This window comes from Hemitrygon akajei, chromosome 29, assembly GCF_048418815.1.
Source record: "Hemitrygon akajei chromosome 29, sHemAka1.3, whole genome shotgun sequence".
NCBI lineage: Eukaryota > Metazoa > Chordata > Chondrichthyes > Myliobatiformes > Dasyatidae > Hemitrygon > Hemitrygon akajei.
The window spans coordinates 16,113,280-16,135,270 of NC_133152.1; the positions used below are offsets into that span (position 1 = coordinate 16,113,280).

The window sequence follows — 21,991 nt, forward strand, 5'->3', positions numbered from 1 at the left end:
TTGAGGTACAATTATAAAGTAGGAAACATGGAACCAGTGTGTGCACAGCTAGATCCCACAAAGAGCGATGTGAGAACGGGTGGACAATCTGTGCTTTGTAATGATGGTCGAAGGATGAGTACTGGCCAGGATTCTTCGGGCAGTATCTTCAGGATGGAGCCATGGGAGGTTGTTGGTTCTCTTGAGGGAATCTACATTAACGACCTGCGATCTTGTCTGAAAAGTGCCACTGCTGTCACTGAAGCATTCCCACAGTGGTGTTTCATTGGAGCCAGTGCGTTCAAGTCACTGGAGAGGGACAGGAACCCACAGCCTTCTAACCTGCCGACAACCGAGGCTAATGAAACATCCTTGGACCACAGTGGATCTAGAAGGAAAAGGAGACAAGAAGAATGGAGGTACCTGTAATAGCCTGGTAGAGGTCTGCATTGTACTCCATGTAATTATACCCATCAAAGTTGTACGGGCCCTCACAAAGGGCTCGGCACTCAGCATTCGCTTTGAAGTACTCCACCAACGCGTTTTCTAAAAAACTGATTGAATCCTTAAACTGCTCGTCCGTATAAAGCCGAACTCCTTTACGGAAAGCTTCCTGAAGAACAAGAAAACAGAAATGTGATCATCTATTTTCTCCACATTGTCGACTACACACAATACAGACCTGCCTTAAATACCTCGTTCAGTGATCTGTGTTTATGCCCCCACCATCTGGGTGATGCTATCTTCTCACAACTACCATCCGGCAAGAGGTACGGAGCCTTTACGTCCTTGACCACCAGGTTGAAGAACAGCTGCAAGCCTTTTAACTTTTAGTTCTTGAGCCATGGCACAACCCTAATCACTACAGTTTAGCAACACTGTGGCCATTTCCATCACTTTGCAGTAAAATGGACTTAGTTTTCATACAATTAGTTTAAAAATTGTGTATAATTTATGTTTAATTTACATTTTTCTTGTGAATACTGTTTATATGTTGCTACTGTATGTGCCTGTGAGTAAGATTTCCATTGCTCCTATGCATACACGTACTGTGAATAGTCAGAGGCATTTCCCCAGGGATGAAATGGCTAGCACAAGAGGGCATAGCTTTACGGTGCTTGGAAGCAGGTACAGAGGAGATGTCAGGGGTAAGTTTTTTACTCAGAGAGTGGTGAATGCATGGAATGGGCTGCCAGCGGCAGTGGTGGAGGCAGAAATGATAAGGTCTTTTAAGAGACTCCAGGATGGCTACATGGAGCTTAGAAAAATCGAGGGCTATGGGTAAAGCCTAGGTAGTTCCAAGGTAGGGACATGTTCGGCACAGCTTTGTGGGCCACAGGGCCTGTATTGGGCTATATGTTTCCTATGTTGCTATGTTTCTATGTACTTGAGAGCGTGATAATAAACTTGACTTTGACTTTAACTTGTACACCCCAGGATAGAACTCAGAACACCAAGTGTGGTGCTGAAAAGGCAGTGACAGGAGTTTCCAAATCACATTGAATCTAAATGCTAAAAATCTATCCCCAAGGTCCACATCCCAAATTTATCAGATGATCTGCTGCCATCTCAAATCACCTACCGCCACAACAAGTCTACAGCGGATGCAATCTCACTGACTCTCCACTCTGCTTTGGAACACCTAGACAACAGGAAAAATAAACACCAGGCCGCCGTGTGTCGATGGCAGCTCAGCGTTCAACAATACCTTCCCCTTGGTATTAACCATCAAGCCCCTAAACCCGGCCGAGCACAATTGAAAAGCCATCCAGGAGTCTGCAGGTGATATCATTGTTGGTAAGATCTCAGATGGCAACGAGGAGGCGTGGAGGAGTGTCATGAACTGGTTAAGCGGTGTTGCAACGACAACCTTGTCCTTCAAGTCAGCAAGGCCAAGGAATCAATTGTGGACTTCCAGAAGGGGATGTTGGGAGAACACACACCAGTTCTCCTTGAGGGGTCGGTGGTGGACAGGATGAGCAGCTTCAAGTTACTGGGTGTCAACCTCTTGGAGATCTGTCCTTGGTCCAACACATTTATGCAATCATGAAGAGGGCAGACCAGTAACTCTGCGTTGTTAGGAGTCTGAAGTGATTTGGTATGCAGATTTCCGTAGCATTCTCATTGGTTGCATCACAACCTAGTATGGAGGTTGCGATACACAAGATTGCAGAGGATTATGTAGTCAGCCTGCTGCACAACAGGCACAAGATTCCCCACCAGCGAGGACATCTTAAGCAGGCGGAATCTGTCATTAATGACCCTCACCATCCGGGACATGCCCCCTTCTCATTACTACCGTCAGGGAGGAGGTACAGGAGTCTGATGACTCACACTCAGTAATGATTCAGGAACAGCTTCTTCCCCTCTGCCTTCAGATTTATGAATGGTCTGTGAACCCATGAACTGATCGAGGCCCACTGTTGGTCGGGTTAGCGCGCTAGCTCTCGGTGTTAGCACTGTCTTGCAAACCAGGGCAGTATGATATGGAGTGAAAGCTGTTGCCCGTGCAGCAGCCTCCCCCTCTCCACACAGCTGATGAATCCGAAGGAGCAGCGGGGACTGATACAGTCCGGCGTCGGCAGTGTTGCGGGAGTTTCTAGTCAGCGTTGAACTCAGTATAGGTCTGCCTTAGGGACTCCAGCTCCGGATTTTTCCTTGGGGTTCACTCTCGAAACCTTCCACATGAGTGGGTACAGCCGCAGGGCAGCGGAGGCTTGAGATCAGAGTTTTCCTTCTCCTAGATGAACAGCCAAACATGGCTGACAAGCCCCATCTGCCCGAAGTGAGTGGATTTAAGGCGCCAGTAACCTGTCTTTGCCGTTTCTTCTCTGGAACCATTTCTACCCATGAACAGTGCCTCATTATTCCTCATTCTTCCTCAACTCTTTGTAGCCTCCACCCACCACCTCCCAGCTTCTGTCACTATTCCTCCTTCATCTACCTATCACCCTCCATCACCTGGATCCACCTATCTCCTGCCAGCTGTTGCTTCGCCCTTTCCCTCACCTTTTTATACTAGCTATCTCCCCTCTATGTTTCAGATGAAGGGTCTCGATCTGAAATGCCGACTGTCCAGCTCCCTTCACAGATGCTGCCTAACCTGCTTAATTCCTCCATCCTTTCGTATGTTTTTCCAGATTTCAGTGTCTGCCATCTCATGATTCTCTCTGCCAAGTCCTCACAGAAACGTCCTATTTTCTTGGCATTTAGAACAAAGCTATTTGGCCCATTTTGTCTCGGCTGGCTCTCAGAGCAATCTCATTGAAACGATTCACTCACTTATTTCCCTGTATTCTGCGCATGGTGGGGTGGGGGGAGTTGATGTTCTTGTTGCTCTTTGCATGATTTTTTATGTGTTGAAGGGGGGGGGCGGTGTTGATGTACCTGTTGCTGTTTGTGCTATTTGTTAATTTTGTGCGTGGGAGGAGGTGATGAGAGGTGGTACCATCAGAGAGAAGGTACAGGAACCTGCTTCCAAGGTTTTCTGTGAGTGGCTTCCATGGTTTTCTTTGTTTCATGACTGTCTGGAGAAGACAAATCTCAGAGATATATACTGTATACATACTTTGATAATAAATGTACCTTGAACCTTGTAAACTATTCTCTCTCACATGTCCAATACCTTCACCCTCTTTTCCCGCTGTCCATCTCCACTAAGTGCTACTATATTGCTGCTCCCTTCCTGGGATATAGCTAACAGTCAGAATCTTGCATTATTAGACCTGTTAGTTCAGTAGAACAGTAGTGAGTCATTACCATATGGGGTTTGGCTTCAAGATCCTTGAAATCAGTATCCTTCACACCAGCCATCATCTTGTAATACTCCAGATTTTGACGCATCTCCAGGTGATCTGGGTTCGTTACATAGAAAGTGTGAGCTGCAGCCACCGCCTTGTCCAACATCTTAATCTGTAACGCAGGCATAAGGGAACACATTTTAAGCAGTCTCGTGGTGGATAAAGGAAATACAGAGCCCAGAGGTGGCAGTCAAGCACTGAAAGAGAGGCAAGTGGGCATTGTTCGGGAAAAGCCCTTTCAGAGGCTGCTCGAAAGGCTGGGATGATAAATGTGATACTGAACTGGGATAATTGCCCTTGGATTTCAGAGTTAAAGTTCTCAGTAGTGCCCAAGCTGCCATGCACCAGTGAGCAGAAATATCCTTCGGGATTCTAACTCTTGATTTCTTAGGGTGGCACGGTGGTGCTGCCCACCTAGAAACCTGGGTTCGATCCTGACCTCTGGCGCTGTCTGCAAGGAGTTTGTACATTCTCCCTGTGACCCCATTGCTTTCCTCCGGGTGCTCTGGATTCCTCCCGTGTCCCAAAGATGAGCAAGTGGCCACACTGCATTGCCCATAACGTACATGGATGGCACATGGTTGATGCTTCATAAACAAGAGATAACCTGCAGACACTGGAAATCTGAGCAACACACACAAAAAGCTGGAGGGACGCAGCAGGCCAGGCAGCATCTATGGAAAACAGTACCGTCTACATCGGGTTTCAGCCCGAAACATAGACTGTACTTTTTTTCCTTTGGTGCTGCCTGGCGTGCTGCGTTCCTCCAGCATTTCTGTGTGTTGTTGATGCTTCGTATTTGGATTGGCGATCATTAAATTAGTGGGGTGCCGCAATGCTCAGTGCTGTGCCCACAACTATTTACAATTTACACGACTGACCTGGACAAAGGACTGTACTGCTGCATTAGCGAACTGTGAGAAGGGCTCAAGGGTCAGCAAAGGGACATAAGGTTATGTGAGTAGGAAGAAACTCAATAGACTGTACATTGTGACAAAATCTCCCATCTATTGCCACCAAGCTCAGTTCCTACCTGAGGGCAACTGCTCATTACTACCTCCTACCTGACTGTCCATTGTGTCTGTCTACTCCTGCTCTACTGAACTCATGTTTGTGTACTCCGACTCCATTCTACTCCCTTGGTTCAGTCCATTCCCACCTACATCCACATTTCATTTGCTCTCGATCTCCTCCGCACCTCTTAATTCCCTGGCCCTGACTGCTTTATTTTTGCCATAGATGTCCAGTCCCTATACACTTCTATCCCCCTTTAAGAAGGCCTTATAGCTCTCCACTTCTTTTCCAACCACCACCCTCTTCCGTCTGACAGAACTGGTCATCACTCTCAATAATTCCTCCTTCAGCACCTCCCACTTTCTCCAAACCCAAGGAGTAGTCATTGCACCCACATACACCCCAGCTATGCCTGCCTTCTTGTTGACTATGTAGAACAGTCCATATTCCAAGCCTTCCTCGGTAATGCACCCCAACTCCTCCTGCACTACTACATTGACGACTGCATTGGTGCTGCTTCATGCATCCATGCTGAGCTCCTCAGTCTCTGCAACTTTGACCCCAACATTCGCCCTTTCCTTGCATTCTTTTAGTCCATTTCTGACATATCTCTCCCCTTTCTCGATCTGCCTGTCTCCAACTCTGGAGACAAACTGCCTACTGACATCTTTTATAAACCTACCCATTCCCACGGCTATTTTGACTATATCCCTTCCCACACAGTCTCCTGTGAAAATGCTGTTCCCTATTCTCAGCTCCTTTGTCTCTGCTGCTTCTGTTTCCAGGATGAAGTTTTCCTTTCCTGGACATCAGAGATATCCTTCATCTTGGGACGTGGAATTAAAATGTGTGGCCACTGGGAGATCCTGCTTTCCATGGCGGACAGAGCGTAGGTGTTCAGCGAACCAGTCTCCCAGTCTGCGTCAGGCAGCAAAACGGTCTCCCAGTCTGTGTCGGGCAGCAAAACGGTCTCCCAGTCTGCATCGGGAGCGAAATGGTCTCCCAGTTTTTAAATAGTGTCACTTGTGTGTTTTGTGTTCAAAAAGCAAGGATTTTTGTCACTGATAGTTGACAAGTAATGAGCAGTAAGACAATTCAGAAAAGTTTTGCTCACTGCGGTTTCAAGCATTCAGGCTTGGAGATACCAGAAACAGCCAAGAGTGAAAAGGAACTGATTCCACTACTTCAACAATTTAGGAACTACAAAGAATTTGAAGGTATCAACAATCATCTTGAATATTACAATGAAAGTGAAGAGTTGGTGGATGCAATCATTGAAAGCATTGTGTGGGCAGTCCAATATCCGCACTAATTTTGTTCATTTACTGACTATCAAAAGAACATGGCAGATACACAGGATGAATTCCTCCATCGACAACAATTTGGAAATAATACACAATTTTCTAGTACCGCAGTAGTTTTGGTAGTATTCAAATTTGTCCTGTATTTCATTTAATGCGTTACTCAATTAAACAGTAGTTTGTCTTTCTTATATCTTCTTAAGCATTTCCATGAAACTTCAACTAATTGGGCCAAAATGTACTGGTACTGATGTGTCCAAATTAACTGGAATGCACTGTACTGAGATTCAGAGACCATGGTTCAGACTGTGGAGTCAGCCCTTTTAGCTCTGGCCTGAAACACTGACCCTGTTTCTCTTTCTACAGATGCTACGCTACCTGCTGATTTCAGATTTCCAGCATCTGCAGTTGTTTTTAATAATTTCCTTTTACAGTACAGCACTGACAAAGGAATTATCAGAATGGTGGATTTAGGACAAGTGAAAGCTTGGATGAGAGAGTGGAGTTTGAGAAGGGTCTTCAAGGTGAGGGACATATAGAAGGTAAGGAATATTCAGAGGGAGGGAGTATTTGGTGAGAGGACTGAGAAAATCTCGGTGAATTTTTGCATGCCACCTACAACTGAGAATTCTGCTTTGTAAAATTCATTACAAAAAAGGAGGCTAAGGTTTGTGCTAGTCGTGTTTATACATGAACCTTGTTATTTGTAGATGCCAGACTGATTACAGAGTGCAATGTACAGCAGTCTGGAATTCCATGTGAATAGACTTAAAACTTCTGTAAAAAATGTTTTTGTTAGTTCCAGCCCTAAGGCTCCTGCTGATGGTCGTCCTAGCCTGCCACCCGTACAAAATCTGCAATGGACATCAGCACTTTGGTTCCTGAGTTGAAAAGTGAGAAGGTGGGTTGGATTTAAGTACTGGTCCTCCCTGGGATAAAACAGGATTCTATCCCTGAGAACTGCTCATAATCTGCACAGGCCCGTAAGTTACCAGTAGTCAAATCACAGTGTTTAACTCAACCGTTCAGATACAAGTTCACACACAGAAGATGCCTGCGCACCCCCCCCCCCAACCCCTTCCCCCCTCCCCCGGCCAGCTGGCAAATCCATCCCACCAATCTATCAAATGTTTGCTCGCATGTGAAGGCTGTGTTTAAATTGGGTGTCCGTTACCTAGCGAGGACCTGTGATTTCTATGACGGATAGTGAATGGCCTAAGAAAACAGTCTCAATGTCTGCTTCATCACAAATCTGAAGGTCACACATTTGAAAGAATATACGTCCTATAGTTTGGACACAGGGAAGTTAACCTTCCCAAATGGACAGCATAATACTTCCCAGCAACAATATCTTTAGAGATCTCTGAATCAGGTCAGAGTGGAGCACTGAGAGAGGAAGGTTCCTCTGTTGGAGGTGACTCAGATTGGACTGATTTTAAATCAATATTCCTCTGTCTGCTTTGAATAAATTCTCTCCAGCAGGTCAAGGTGAGGGATTTGCAGGAGTATTGGTCCTGCAATTAACTGTCCAAAGGGGAACCTTGTTCATAAGGGGCCCCATCTACATGGCTACTATAACACGAAGGATGAGCACAGTTGCCCATCGGAAGCCAACAGGTTTAAATTCCAGGGCGATCCTTTCTCTCCTGTGCCCCGGACAGATAACTTTACTGATAGAGACGATTTGTTTATCTCTTGCTTCATGTTGAGTGCTTATTAGCTCCTTGATTTTCTTTATATTAAAACATTTGCTACATTTCAAAGCTAGCTTGCTGCTCATTCTAGGCAGCCAGAGGTTGTGAAAGTGACTGCACAGACACATAACCTACTTAATATAATAAGTAATATGTAGTTGATGCTAATCTTACAGAGAAGATTAAAAGAGTTAAAAATTAAGGGAGTTAAAATTATTGACTCTAAAAGATTATGGGAGAAAACTACGTCATACAGTATTGAGAATTGGCAAAAACTCACAGTTTAACACAAGTTACAGCAATTGATGTCCCTACTGTCTGAAACAAGTTTCTATGAAAAAAAATCACTTAAGTCAGACATTATCTTGGGGCATTTGTTCTGTGGGATGGATAGGCAGATTTTTAAAACTTGATTTTAAGGCACAAAAGCCCAACTGTCTGAATCGTTACAGGAGTTTTCAGCCTCCTTGCTGCAGCATGCAGTAGCAGGGAGGGAGGGAGAGAGAGAGAGAGAGAACTTCAGCTGACACTGGATTCCTACGTGGCACTTAGGAGCCTAGGCAGGGGGTTTGGCTGGGGGAGGGGTGTTGTGGCCCAGCTCCGTCTCTTCAGGTTGTGTGAACATAATGCAACAGTAAAGGGCCAAGGCAAACCAAAATCGAGTGAACTTGTCAGTAGAGGATTGTAGAAAGTACCTTTGCGTCCAACTTAAGAAAACATTAGTCAAAAGAGACTAACTGTCTGCAAGGACCCAGGCAAAACAGTCGATGTTCAAATCTGACTCCTGAATAGTTTGCAACATGGCAGAAATCAGTGCTATGTGTTCCGCGGGGTGGAGGGTGGGTGTCGGGGGCGGGGGGGGGGGGTGGTTCTCATTGTTGGAATAGAAAGAAAGAGCAGGAGGACTTCTTAGAACCGGCATCTTTGTTAAACTACTGGGCTCAAGTTGTTATGAGATTTTCTTTATCTGTACAGCCTGCAGGACCTTTTCGCTTGTTTGCCATGTTGAAAGGGTGAGCTGGTTGCAATCCTGACTTTCTCCATTTCTACCCAAACATTTTTAACATCAACATCTGCTGCTGACAAAGAAGGCAGGCAATTCAGAACGAGATTGCTTAAATGGCACCCCACCCTATCTCCCCCAACCAAAGTAAGCACATAAAATCACTGCCTTTTACTCAAAGTGCTTGGAAAAACACAAAGCAGGGGATAAAACTGATAACATTCAGCTTTAGTGACATTTTATAGATAAAATATTATTTAACCCATTAATCAAGCAGACTTGTAGTGTTCTTGGATTCAATTAACAAAGAATGTTTTTGTTGATGACAACTAATGATATACCCAGCCTGGATGAAACAGGTTTGAATATTGATGAGTTCTATCCATATGAAGTTGCAAGTGATACTGATTAATGTTACCTTGAAGTATGCCACTTGCAAGTAGTTATAGGGGGTCCTCTTCTGAAACTCCTGTTGTAGCTCCTCAGAGATTTGGTACATGGAGTAGGGTCCGAGTTTCTCCTTCTCACACTCCTTCAGGCAGTTGGCTTTCTTCAGCACCGTGTCGAAGAAGTTTGCGTCGAAGAACAAGTCCCGGCTGCTGTTGGAGATGCTGAACTTTGCCGCCTCGCTGCAGTGCATCTGACAGTGGACCTTTGCCTGCCGCAGGGCCGCCTTGTTTTGCAGAGCCCGCTCCATGTTGAGGATCACCCCTTGCCAGTCATTGCGGTAATAGGCCTCCACTGCTGTATTAAACAGGCGGTCATAGGGCTCCAGTGGGGATCTGTCTGCTCGCAGTTCAGCCCTGCTCCCTCTGGCTGAGGTAAGAGCAAGGAAGACGGGCCAAAAGAGCCCAAGAGCCATGCTGGCTGAGAGGAGAGAGCAGGAGCAGGAGCTTTGTATGGAGACAGGGTCAGGATGAAATCTGAACAGGAGAGAGTGCTTCCTCTCTGAGGGAGGAGCTGGAGCCTGTCACTTCCCTGCGGCCCGTTAGTGGAGAGCAGGCCAGGAAATGAAGCTCACAACCCTTTAAATGCAGGGCTACTTTGCAATTATGTCTTAAGTCTTAAACCAAAAAACAGGAAGAAAGCTCAGGAGTAACGATTTCTGGAAAGTGTAAGAGTTCTGGAGGCAGTCCTTCTGTTCCCTGGGGCTGAGTGGGTGTGTTCAGCACACTGCTTTTCAGTTTTGAAAACTTCTTAAAAATCTTAACTTCCCTGATCTGCTTCCCAGTCTGCTCCTTGGCGTCTGATTCCCTCTTTCACTTTACACTACCTTAAATGGAACAGAATGCCCTGATCATTCCACTGTTGTTGAGGTGGAGGAAGGTGAAAGCTCTCGCTGAGAATCTTCTCCTGAAAACTTTTTTTTTTGGCTGGCCTTACCTGAGTGAGCACTCACTCACACTTACTGCTTGTCCTTTCAAGTTCACGGGGAAACAGCCTTGATGTTTGCACTGAAAATGAGTTCACACAGGCCAGGAATTTATCCGAGTGCAACCGACTTTTTGCTGCTCCAGGAATTCAAATCCTCTTATCCCATTTTATTTACTGAGCATGAACGTCTCATGCACACCCATCACAGGAAGTTTGCATTGATTCTTTCACACTGAGAACATTGGATCTTTTTACTTAAACATTTAACTAGCTTTCTTTCTCCTTTGTAGTTTATCTTATGGCGATTCATAAAACTTTGAATGGAAGTGGAGGAGGGGTAGCAGTGCCTTGGTAAGGTAACCCTTTCATTACCAGCCTAAACCACTAATGATTAAAAAAGATTAGTTTTATTTCAAAGTTCAAGGTATACATTATACAACCTTGAGATTCATCTTACAGGCAGCCACAAAACAAAGCAACTCAAAAGAACCCATTAAAAAAAGACAGTCAAAGAACCAATGTGCAGAGAAGGAAAAAATCATGCAAATAATAAAAGCAAGTACGCTTGTCACTTGCACATCAAACTGTACAGTGAAATGCATCGTTTTGCATTAAATCAAATCAACAAGGATTTTGCTGGGCAGGCGTGGGTGTTGCCAGGCTTCCAGTTCTCACGTAGCACGCCCAAAGCTCACTAACCCTAACCGTTTGTCTGTGGAATGTGGAAGAAACCGGAGCACCTGGAGGAAACCTCACGCGGTCACAGGGAGAACGTACAAACTCCTCACAGACAGCAGCAGAAATTGAATCCCCAGCTGACACTGTAAAGCGTTGTGCAAACTTCTACGCCACCCTGCTGCCTCTAGGATTTTGATCGGTGCCATTAAAGTCTCCAACATTCCAGAAGTTTCTACTTCAGGGGTAGCAAACCTATGGCATGCGTGCCCAAGATGACACATGCAAAAATTTTGTTGACATTGCCACCCCTCAATTCTTTAAACCCCCACCCATGATAAAAAAGCTACATAATGATTATTTTTACTGCCAAGGGAAGCAATAAATTATTTTTTTACCACTCAAATTATCCATAATTCAAGCAACACACACAAAATGATGGTGGAACACAGTAGGCCAGGCAGCATCTATAGGAAGAAGCACTGTTGATGTTTCGGGCCGAGACCCTTCGTCAGGGCATAATTCATATGGATGAGTTGGATGATAAAAAAATAAGTCCATAATTATTGTTACTAATTCAATAATCAATGATAATCTCTACTTGAGACAACTATGACATGTAAGAGAATTATTTATAAGATTATTGCCAATTGAGGCATACGTTCTCAGAAAAGTTTGCCGCCTCTGGTCTACATGAATAGATACAGGCTGTATATTACTGGTCTATTATGAAGTAATGCACAGAGTATATACACAGGAAACAGTGCATGCTCAAAGAGGCAGGCTTAGCTTACTTAAGATTCTTGCACACGACACAAAAGATTAAATAGGTCATGCAAAAACCTCACACTATTTTTACATACACTACTCTGCTTTCTTTCCAATAAAAAGAATGAAATGAGTTGAATCAGTTAACCAATTGGCTGGGCTTTGACTCTGTTACTGTACTGATGCTGATCCTGGAGACGCTACCGATGTTGTTGCAATTTCCATCTCTGAACTCATTAAGGATACTATTTCTTGATTCTGTTTAGTCATGTCTTGTGCCAGCTCCTAAATAATGTAGGACTCATTGCGAGATGTAACTCACGGTCTTCTGCTAGGCTCTTTGCACTGAGATTAAGTGAACCACATGAATCTTTCCCCAACTCTTTGAAGATACTTTTTGAATCTTGAACTTCCACCATCTTTCCTAAGTCCATTTTCATCTCCTTTCTGCCTGCTGGTGATACTATGGAAACTATATCATGTAATTTGAACCTTTTCCTCTTTTGGTAAAAGTGATGTTTGTTTGACTTTGATTAATTTTCTTGTACCTTGCTGCATTTCAGCAGCAGCAGCATAACCTGTTGTGGAATGAGGTAATAATCTGTGGTTTGAAAGGCAACATAAAACAGAGAACAGTAGAGTACAGTAACAAGCCTTTTGGCCTACTGTGTCTGTGCGGAACATAATGACACATTACACTAAATCTCCTCTGCCTTTACGTGGATTGTAGATTTGGAGTGTACAGTAATTCAAGTCTATGATGTGTTCTAGTTCTGGTCACTTTTTTTTAACTACTTTTTGGGCAATCTTTTAATTGGGGCTGCCTGTAGATAATGAACGCTGAGGTGAATTGAACTGAAATACACCTTTTGATTTTGTGTTTTATATTTTGTGCTTTAGCTCAATTTTTTGTTGCTTGTTTGTGTGATTTTTTTGTGCGTGGGGGGGAGAGGGGTTTGATGTTTTTCGTTGAATGAGTTGGTTCCATGGTTCTTCTTTGTTTCGTGGGGAAGACAAATTTCAGGGCTGTATACTACGTACATACCAGAATAATAAATATACTTTGATTCTTTGAATCCTATACAGGACCCATATCCTTCCATTCCCTGCCTGTTCATGTGCATTCAGAGACCCTGTTGAAGGTTCTTAAACACCACTTTCTGTTTCCACTGCTACCCATGTCAGCCCATTCCAAGCACCTATTACGCTCCATGTGAACAAAATTAGCTTTCACATCTCCCTGAAGTTTAGTTCCTCTAACCTCTGGTAATACACATCCTCTAGTATTTGACATTTCGACCCTAGCAAAGAGACCCTTTCTATGCTTCTCGTCATTTTATAAACTTATATCAGGTCTCCCCTCAGCCTCAAGCAATCCCAGTCTATCCACCCTCTCCTTATAGCTAATCCAGGCAGTGTCCTTGTGAACCTCCTCTTCACCCTCCCCAAAGCCTTCATGTTCTTCATGTAATGGTCAACCAGAACTGAACACAATACTCCACGGGACCTCACCTAAGTTTTATACAACTGCAAGTGCTGTCAAAACAAAGCTTTAAACAGAAGTTGTGAAGTGAATGTTGACGAGGGTAAGGCAGTGGATGTAGTCTATATGGACTTCAGCAAGGCCTTTGACAAAGTTCCACATGGAAGGTTAGTTAAGAAGGTTCAGTCGTTAGGTATTAATGCTGGAGTAATAAAATGGATTCAACAGTGGCTAGATGGGAAATGCCAGAGAGTAGTGGTGGATAATTGTTTATCGGGATGGAGGCCGGTGACTAGCGGGGTGCCTCAGGGATCTGTTTTGGGCCCAATGTTGTTTGTAATATACATAAATGATCTGGATGATGAGGTGGTAAATTGGATTAGTAAGTATGCCAATGATACTAAGGTAGGAGGTGTTGTGGTAATGAGGTGGGTTTTCAAAGCTTGCAGGGAGATTTATGCTGGTTAGAAGAATGGGCTGAATGTTGGCAGATGGAGTTTAATGCTGCGAAGTGTGAGGTTCTACATTTTGGCAAGAATAATCCAAATAGAACATACAGGGTAAATGGTAGGGCATTGAGGAATGCAGTGGAACAGAGAGATCTAGAAATAGCAGTGCATAGTTCCCTGAAGGTGGAGTCTCATGTAGATAGGGTGGTGAAGAAGGCTTTTGGAACGCTGGCCTTTATAAATCAGCATTGAGTACAGAAGTTGGGATGTAATGTTAAAATTGTACAAGGCATTGGTAAGGCCAAATTTGGAATATTGTGTACAGTTCTGGTCACCGAATTATAGGAAAGATATCAATAAATTAGAGAGAGTGCAGAGACGATTTACTAGGATGTTACCTGGGTTTCAGCACTTAAGTTACAGAGAAAGGTTGAACAAGTTAGGTCTCTATTCATTGGAGCGTAGAAGGTTGAGGGGGGATTTGATCGAGGTATTTAAAATTTTGAGAGGGATAGATAGAGTTGACGTGAATAGGCTGTTTCCATTGAGAGTAGGGGAGATTCAAACGAGAGGACATGATTTGAGAGTTAGGGGGCAAAAGTTTAAGGGAAACACGAGGGGGTATTTCTTTACTCAGAGAGTGATAGCTGTGTGGAATGAGCTTCCTGTAGAAGTAGTAGAGGCCAGTTCAGTTGTGTCATTTAAGGTAAAATTGGATAGGTATATGGACAGGAAAGGAGTGGAGGGTTATGGGCTGAGTGCGGGTAGGTGGGACTAGGTGAGATTAAGAGTTCCGTGCTGTGATTGTTATATGGTTATATATGGTTATATGTTTGATCACATTCTGTTCGAAAACCACTCACATTGACCAAGTCTGCAGCTCTTATTTCCGATTCAATCTCCTTGGGGAGATAATGGGTCATAAAAATGGATTTGAGTTTGGCAAAATGGAAACGAATGGAGCATCTCTGTTCCCACCACCAAAAGCGGAATTCCTAGTGGCCAAACATTTTAATTCCCATTCCCATTCCTGTTCCAACACGTCAGTCCAGGGCCTCCTCGTGCAAAGATGTGGTCACCTTCAGGGTGGAGGAGCAACAGCTTATATTCCGTCTGGGCAGTCTCCAACCTGAAGGCATGAATATAGATTTCTCCTCCCAGAAAAATGTTTCCCTCCTCCTCCCCTCTTCTTCTATTCTCATATCTGACCTCTTAACTCTTCTCACCTGCCTATCATTTCCCCCTAAGTCCCCTCTTCCTTCCCTTTATCCTATTGTCCACTCTCCTTCTGCACCCCTTTATTTTTCCCTCCCATCTGGTTTCACCTATCAACTTCCAACTAGCCTCCTTCCCCTCCCCCTTGCATTTCATTTGTTTGCTTTGGTAATCACGGCAACACCATGTTCTGCATTTTGTTTTATTTTAACAAAAATAAATGGATGGCACAAAAGCAAAGATTTTCACTGTTTTTAAAAATTTTTATTGCGATACAGTGCAGAATAGGCTCTTCCAGCTCCACCGCCCAGCAACTCCTGATTTAACCAGCTAAATCATGGGGCAATTTACAATGACCAATTAACCTACCAACTGGTAAGTCTTTGGACTGTAGGAGGAAACCGGAGCACCCAGAGGAAACCCACACAGTTACTGTGAGAAAGTACAGACTCCTTATAGGCAACAGCAGGAATTGAACCTGGGTCACCAGTACTGTAGAGCGTTTTGCTAACCACTATGCTATCATGCCCCCCCCCCCTTACCTTGAAACACATGACAATAAACCAATACCAACTGCCTTAATACCAGATCTGGAGACATCATATATCAGCTTCAGTGCGTGGGTGACACCAAGATGCTTCAGGAGATTCCTCTCACCAAGCTCACACATCTTCTGCATTGCCTTTCCCTGCAGTCTTGGTTCAAATTCCTTTGACAATTGATGCAGCAGTGTCAGTACATTGTGGGGTCTGGCAAAGACCCAGCATGACATGGCCGTGCCTAAGAAAGAAGCAAAAGTTAGGGATAAATGAAATAGTCTTCTGTTGTAAAGCAAGTGACACAGCTAGAAGAGCCGCAGCTAATGTAAGGCTTAATGGGATGGCTCTGTTGGGGGCTGGCATAGACCAAATGGGATGAAAGGTCTCCTCCTGTGATGCAGTAAACGAGTAATAAACCCTCCACCAATTACAGATTCAGTTAGCTCCCATCCTCTCCTAGGTCTGTCACTGAATGTGGCCCTCTCTCCAACTCTAAACCCCAGACTAAAACCTGGACACCATTTTACCACACTTACTGAGCAGCAGATGAAGGTGTAGGGTTCAACTGGTGTTGGACAAACTCCTAGATCCCTGGTACAGATGGAGTCATGATGGGGTTAGTGACTGGTGCACTAGGTGACCATCCCTTTCCACCACACCAATACTATCAATCTTCAGAAGGGTAGAGAGGTCCTGCAAAATTGGACCTGGAACGTATGTAGAGAAATCTGACAAATAATCAATGAATACAAAATCCAAGTAGAATGGCATTAACCATTACATATTACACAGGAGATAGAATAGTACAAGAAATGGCCATTTGGCCCACTAATCCTGTGCTGAACATGATGTCAAATTAAAGTAAATCTCTTCTGCCTGTACATTATACATATTCTTTCTTTCCCAGCATATTAATGTGTCTATCTAAAAGCCTCTTAAATACCTCAATCATATATACTTCCACGGGCAGGCTGTTCAAGGTATCTATCACTCATTTTTGACATTTAAGAAAAACTTGGACAGGTACATGGATGAGAGGGGTTTGGAGGGATATGGTGCAGGTCAGTGGGACTAGGCAGAAGGGCCAAAAGGCCTGTTTCTGTACTGTAATGTTCTATGGTTCTCTCTGTGTTTAAAAATAAACACGTTTTGCATATCTCACTTAAAATTTACCTCTTAACATTAAGTACGTGTCTTTTAGGATTTTCTATCACTACCCTGGGAAAAATGATTTTGACCGTCTATCTATGCCTCCTAAATTTTTATAAACTTCTATTAGGTCTACTCTTGGCCTCTGATGCTCCAAAGAAAGTGGCCCAACTATGTCCAGCCTCTCCTCATAGCTCATACCTTCTAACCCACGTAAATATTTTCTGCCCCTTTCCAAAGTTTCCACATCCTTCCTGTAATGGGACAACCACAAATGCACACAATACGCCAGCTGCAGCCTAACCAAAGTTTTGTATAGCTAGAACATGACTTCCGTACTGTTAGAGAGCCGATCGATAAGCCAAGCAAGCTGTATGTCTTCCTTACCACCCTGTCAACCTGCATGGCCGCATTCAGAGACCTATGGAGTTCTAACATCAGCCATACATATTGATGTCTTCACGAAGAAGGAAGATCAGTGGTTCTACTTGTCAGGAGTTTGAGGAGATTTGTTATGTCACCAAACACTCTTGCAAATGTTATTGGTGTACAGTGGAGAGCATCCTGACTGGATACATCAAAGCCTGCAATGGAGACTGCAAAGCGCAGGATCACAAGAGGCTGCAGCTGAAGGAACCCCATCAAGGGGACAACCTTCCCCACTATTGAGGACATCTTCAAAAGACAGTGCCTCAAGAAGGCAGCATCTCTTCACTAAGTAACCTCACCATCCGGGTCACACCCTCTTCTCGGTACTACCATCAATGAGGAGGGACAGCAGACATCCCACCTCTCCCGGAAGTTCCGAGAGTCTCCCACATATTGATAGCGGCTCCCTGACACCCGCAAATTATATACAATATCCCGGAAATCGATTTTTTTGAGAGAGGAAGAGGAAGAGGAAGAGCGAGAGGGAGAGGGAGTGTCCTGATTGGTCTCTCTTTGTGCTAAGTAGACCTATCAGTTTTCTCTGTGGGCGGGCTTTACAGTCAACCTCTCTCTCTCTCTTTCATTGTCCATCAGTTCAGTTTAGTGTCCTACAGCGCCGTGGCAGAGTGTTCCAAAAAAAGAAAATATAAAACGTACTTCACCCCAGACTACACTAAAGTGTACCCCTGCCTAATAGGCGTCAAAAATAATGACAGTGTGCTCGCTCCACTGTTTGCAACAGTGACATCTCTGTTGTCCATGGTGGGTTAAATGACTGTAAAAGACATGTTGACGTGAGTTTAACAGGTGTCATTCATTCATTAGCATATCTAACGTTATTTAAACTAGCTGGCTAGCTGCTAAGGAGCCACTCTATTGATGTCCTAAACTCCCTGTAGACTTGCTTAAAGTTGAAATAGAATTAAAAAAAAGACTCCATGATAATATAAATACATATTTTAATGTCACATTTTTTGCATATACCCAACATAGTTTACAGATGAGACAAAATCACTAAACAAAGTATTATATTACAAAGTATTACCTTGGAGGTCGACCGTGGCAGGGGGATACGGGGTTGCGGGGGGGCGGGGGTGCTTCCTCCCTGAAATGAGATTTTGGAGGGTGGGATGTCTGAGACAGGAGCCTGAAGACCCACGTTCAGTTGACTCAGACGCAGCTGAGATATATCTGTAGTAAATGAGAAAAGTCCACTGGGGAAGTCGGAGGCCCATTGTCAGTGAGTCTGCGAGTCCACTGGAGGCTTGAGGCCTGTCCTGGGGTTGGGGGTCTGAGTGTGTGGGTGGGAGGGAGGAAAGGATCTTACTTGATGGTTTTGGTTTCGTTGCTTGTTGTGTTTTGATTTGTTGTGTTCTGTATTGTTCTGTTGAGCACTGTGGACACCAGAACGTGTGGCTGCCCCCAGCATATCCTTAAGATGTGTTGGTTGTTAACGCAAATGATACATTTATTTATACATGTGATAAATAATGGTCCATGTACTCAGGAATGTTACCTCATTATTCTTTTTTTGCAATATTAATTAATAATAATTTCATGTCTTTGCACTCTACTGCTGCCTCAAAACAACAAATTTCACATCATATAGAATCTGATTCTGTGGACTTGGACTCCAAGAGCCCTTTGTTGTTATTGTTAGGTGTCCTGCAATTAACTGTACGCTTTCCCCGAAAATAAATCTCCAAGGTGTAATAGCTCAAATTAAAATCCATCCACCATTTCTCCACCCATATCTGTAAAGGCTCTAAACTATTCTGTATCGTTTGACAAGCTTCTTCACTGCCCACAATTTTGTGTCGACCGCTGATGCACCATCAATAACTCACTCTGAGACGTAAAAGCGAGGTATCGGCTTTTATTGACTGGAAGAAGGAACCAGCAGTGAGCGACCACCATACTACATCCTGGAGACTGAGAGGCTGGGCTCAGACCTCCATCACCTTTATACAGGGGTCTGTGGGAGGAGCCTCAGGAGCAGTCATCAGCGGACGTGTCCAGACAAGTATATGTAGTTCACCACAACCGCAAAATTCTACATCTAGATCTTCCTCCGAATCATCAGAATCAGGTTAACTATCACTGGCAGATGTCATGAAATTTGTTTCGTGGCAGCAGCACATTGCAATGCATAATAATTTAAAATCTGTAAATAACATTAAGAAATACATATATGTAATTAAATTAAGTAAATAGTGCAAAAGGAGTCATCTGCTTAAGGCTAGATCTGTGGCATTTTAGTCTGGAGACCTAGGTCTAGATAGATAGATAGATAGATAGATACTTTATTCATCCCCATGGGGAAATTCAACATTTTTTCCAATGTCCCATACACTTGTTGTAGCAAAAACTCATTACATACAATACTTAACTCAGTAATAATATGATATGCATCTAAATCACTAACTCAAAAAGCATTAATAATAGCTTTAAAAAAGTTCTTAAGTCCTGGCAGTTGAATTGTAAAGCCTAATGGCATTGGGGAGTATTGACCTCTTCATCCTGTCTGAGGAGCATTGCACCAGGTATGATTTGCAAGAGGTCTGTTTCAAGGGCGAAGAGACAATTTCGAACAAGGTTGGAGGCGACATCGGATGTACAGTACGACAACTCTGGCAGGGCTTGCAAGTCATTACTTCCTACAAAGCAAAACCCAATAGCATGAATTGTAGTGACGCTTCACTACTATTGGAGTATAAAAGTTGCATTGTTTGCTGTGTAACCAAAACTATGTAGTCAGCTTTGAACTTGCTATTTGCTATGCATGTACCCGATTTAGTAGGAGAATGAAATCTTAAGAATGTAGAAGACAATGGTGTGTTAATGAGAGGTAGCTAAGAGATGTAGATTAGAACATGATTAAGTCAATGGGTAGAAACAATAGTGGCAGATGTACTTGTGATACGCAACTGTAGACCGATTGGATATGCTAATGCAACTAAACCAGGAGATTGCTATAAAAAATGCTATGTACAAGGATCGGTGGGCAATCAGCGACTAGCTCAATGACTGTCTCAGCTTTGATTTGCAAATTAAAGTTTAACCCTTCTTGAAGAACCTTCTGCATCTCCTGGTGTGGGGCACGAGAAACCATGACACTACCAGATGAACTCAACGCCTTCTATGGCACGCTTTGAAAGGGAGAACGTAACTACAGCTATGAAATTCCTGCTACACCTGCTGACCCTGTGATCTCTGTCTCAGAGGCCGATGCTAGGCTGTCTTTAAAGGGGGTGAACCCTCGGAAGGCAGAAGGTCCCAATGGAGTACCTGGTAAGGCTCTGTAAACCTGTGCCAACCAACTGGTGGGTATTCAAGGACATTTTCAACCTCTTACTGCTATGGGTGGAAGTTCCCACTTGCTTCAAAAAGGCAACAATTATACCAGTGCCTAAGAAGAATAATGTGAGCTGCCTTAATGACTATCACCTGGTAGCACTCACATCTACAGAGATGAAATGCTTTGAGAGGTTGGTTATGACTAGACTGAATTCCTGCCTCAGCAAGGACCTGGACCCATTGCAATTTGCCTATCACCAGAATAGGTCAACAGCAGATGCAATCTCAATGGCTCTCCATGCTGCTTAAAACCACCTGGACAACACAAACGCCTACGTCAGGATGCTGTTCATTGACTATAGGTCAGCATTCAATACCATCGTTCCCACAATCCTGATTGAGAAGTTTCAGAACCTGGGCCTCTGTACCTCCCTCTGCAACGGGATTCTCAACTTCCTAACTGGAAAACCACAATCTGCGCAGATTGGTGATAACACATTCTCCTCGCTGACGATCAACACTTGTGCACCTCAGGGGTGTGTGCTTAACCCACTGCTCTACTCTCTCTCTATACCCATGACTGTGTGGTTCGGCATAGCACAAATACAATCTATAAATTTGCTGATGATAATACAACCATTATTGGTAGAATTTCAGATGGTGACGAGAGGGAATACAGGAGTGAGATATGCCAACTAGTGGAGTGGTGTTGCAGCAACAACCTGGCACGCGACATCGGTAAGACGAAAGATCTGTTTGTGGACTTCAGGAAGGGCAAGACTAAGGAACACATACCAATCCTCATAGAGGGATCAGAAGTGGAGAGAGTGAGCAGCTTTAAGCTCCTTGGTGTCAAGATCTCTGAGGACCTAACCTGGTCCCAACTTATCAATACAGTTATAAAGAAGGCAAGGCAATGACTATACTTCATTAGGAGTTTGAAAAGATTTGGTATGTCAAGAAATACACTTGAAAACTTCTATAGATGTACTGTAGAGAGCATTCTGACAGGCTGCATCACTGTCTGGTATGGCGGTGGGGCGGGGGCTACTGCGCAGGACCCAAAGAAGCTGCAGAAGGTTGTAAATCTAATCAGCTCCATCTTGGGTACTAGCCTACAAAGTACTCAGGACATCTTCAGGGAGCGGTGTCTCAGAAAGGCAGCGTCCATTATTAAGGACCTCCAGCACCCGGGGTATACCCTTTTCACACTGTTACCATAAGGTAGGAGGTACAGAAGCCTGAAGGTACACACTCAGCGATTCAGGAACAGCTTCTTCCGTTCTGCTGTCCGATTCCTAAAAGGACATTGAACCTTTGCACACTCACATTTTTAATATATATTATTTCTGGGGGTTTTTTTTCATGATTTTTAATCTATTCAATATTTGTATACTGTAATTGATTTACTTATTATTTTTCTTCTATATTGTCTATTGCATTGAACTGCTGTGGCTATATTAACAAATTTCATGACACATGCCGGTGATAATAAACCTGATTTTGATAGTGGAGAGGGAAGGTGGCCAGTATAAAGAGGAGGAAGGGATTGTCTTTATACTGACCATCTCCTCTCTTTTGAGCCAAAGCGTTAACAATTCCTTTCCCTCCTCAGACGCTGCTCGACCCACTGAGAGATTGTTTGTTGAGCCCAATATCAACTCAGCCATTCATTTAGTGCGTGGGTGAAATGTTAATGCAGAGACCACCCACCATCTCTGGCGGGTGTAACAGTCAAACCAATGAAAGAGCTGACAAATTCTCCCCACGGCTTTTAGCCAACCCTGCCCCCCTCAACCAACATTACGGGGGGTTGGAACTG

At 43.9% G+C, this 21,991-nt stretch overlaps 1 protein-coding gene across 1 annotated transcript in view; it reads right to left on the reverse strand.

Annotated features, from left to right (window-relative positions):
- Nucleotides 1-10,035, reverse strand: part of p3h1 (prolyl 3-hydroxylase 1) — a 41,041-nt gene extending 31,006 nt beyond the window's left edge. The window contains exons 1-3 of the mRNA XM_073031745.1: nt 9,210-10,035; nt 3,739-3,891; nt 403-592 (exon numbers count right to left, since the gene is read on the reverse strand). Of these exons, the coding sequence (XP_072887846.1) occupies nt 403-592; nt 3,739-3,891; nt 9,210-9,653 (787 nt within the window). The 5' untranslated portion in view covers nt 9,654-10,035. The remainder of the gene's footprint in view (nt 1-402; nt 593-3,738; nt 3,892-9,209) is intronic.
- Between the last annotated feature and the right edge of the window lie 11,956 nt (nt 10,036-21,991).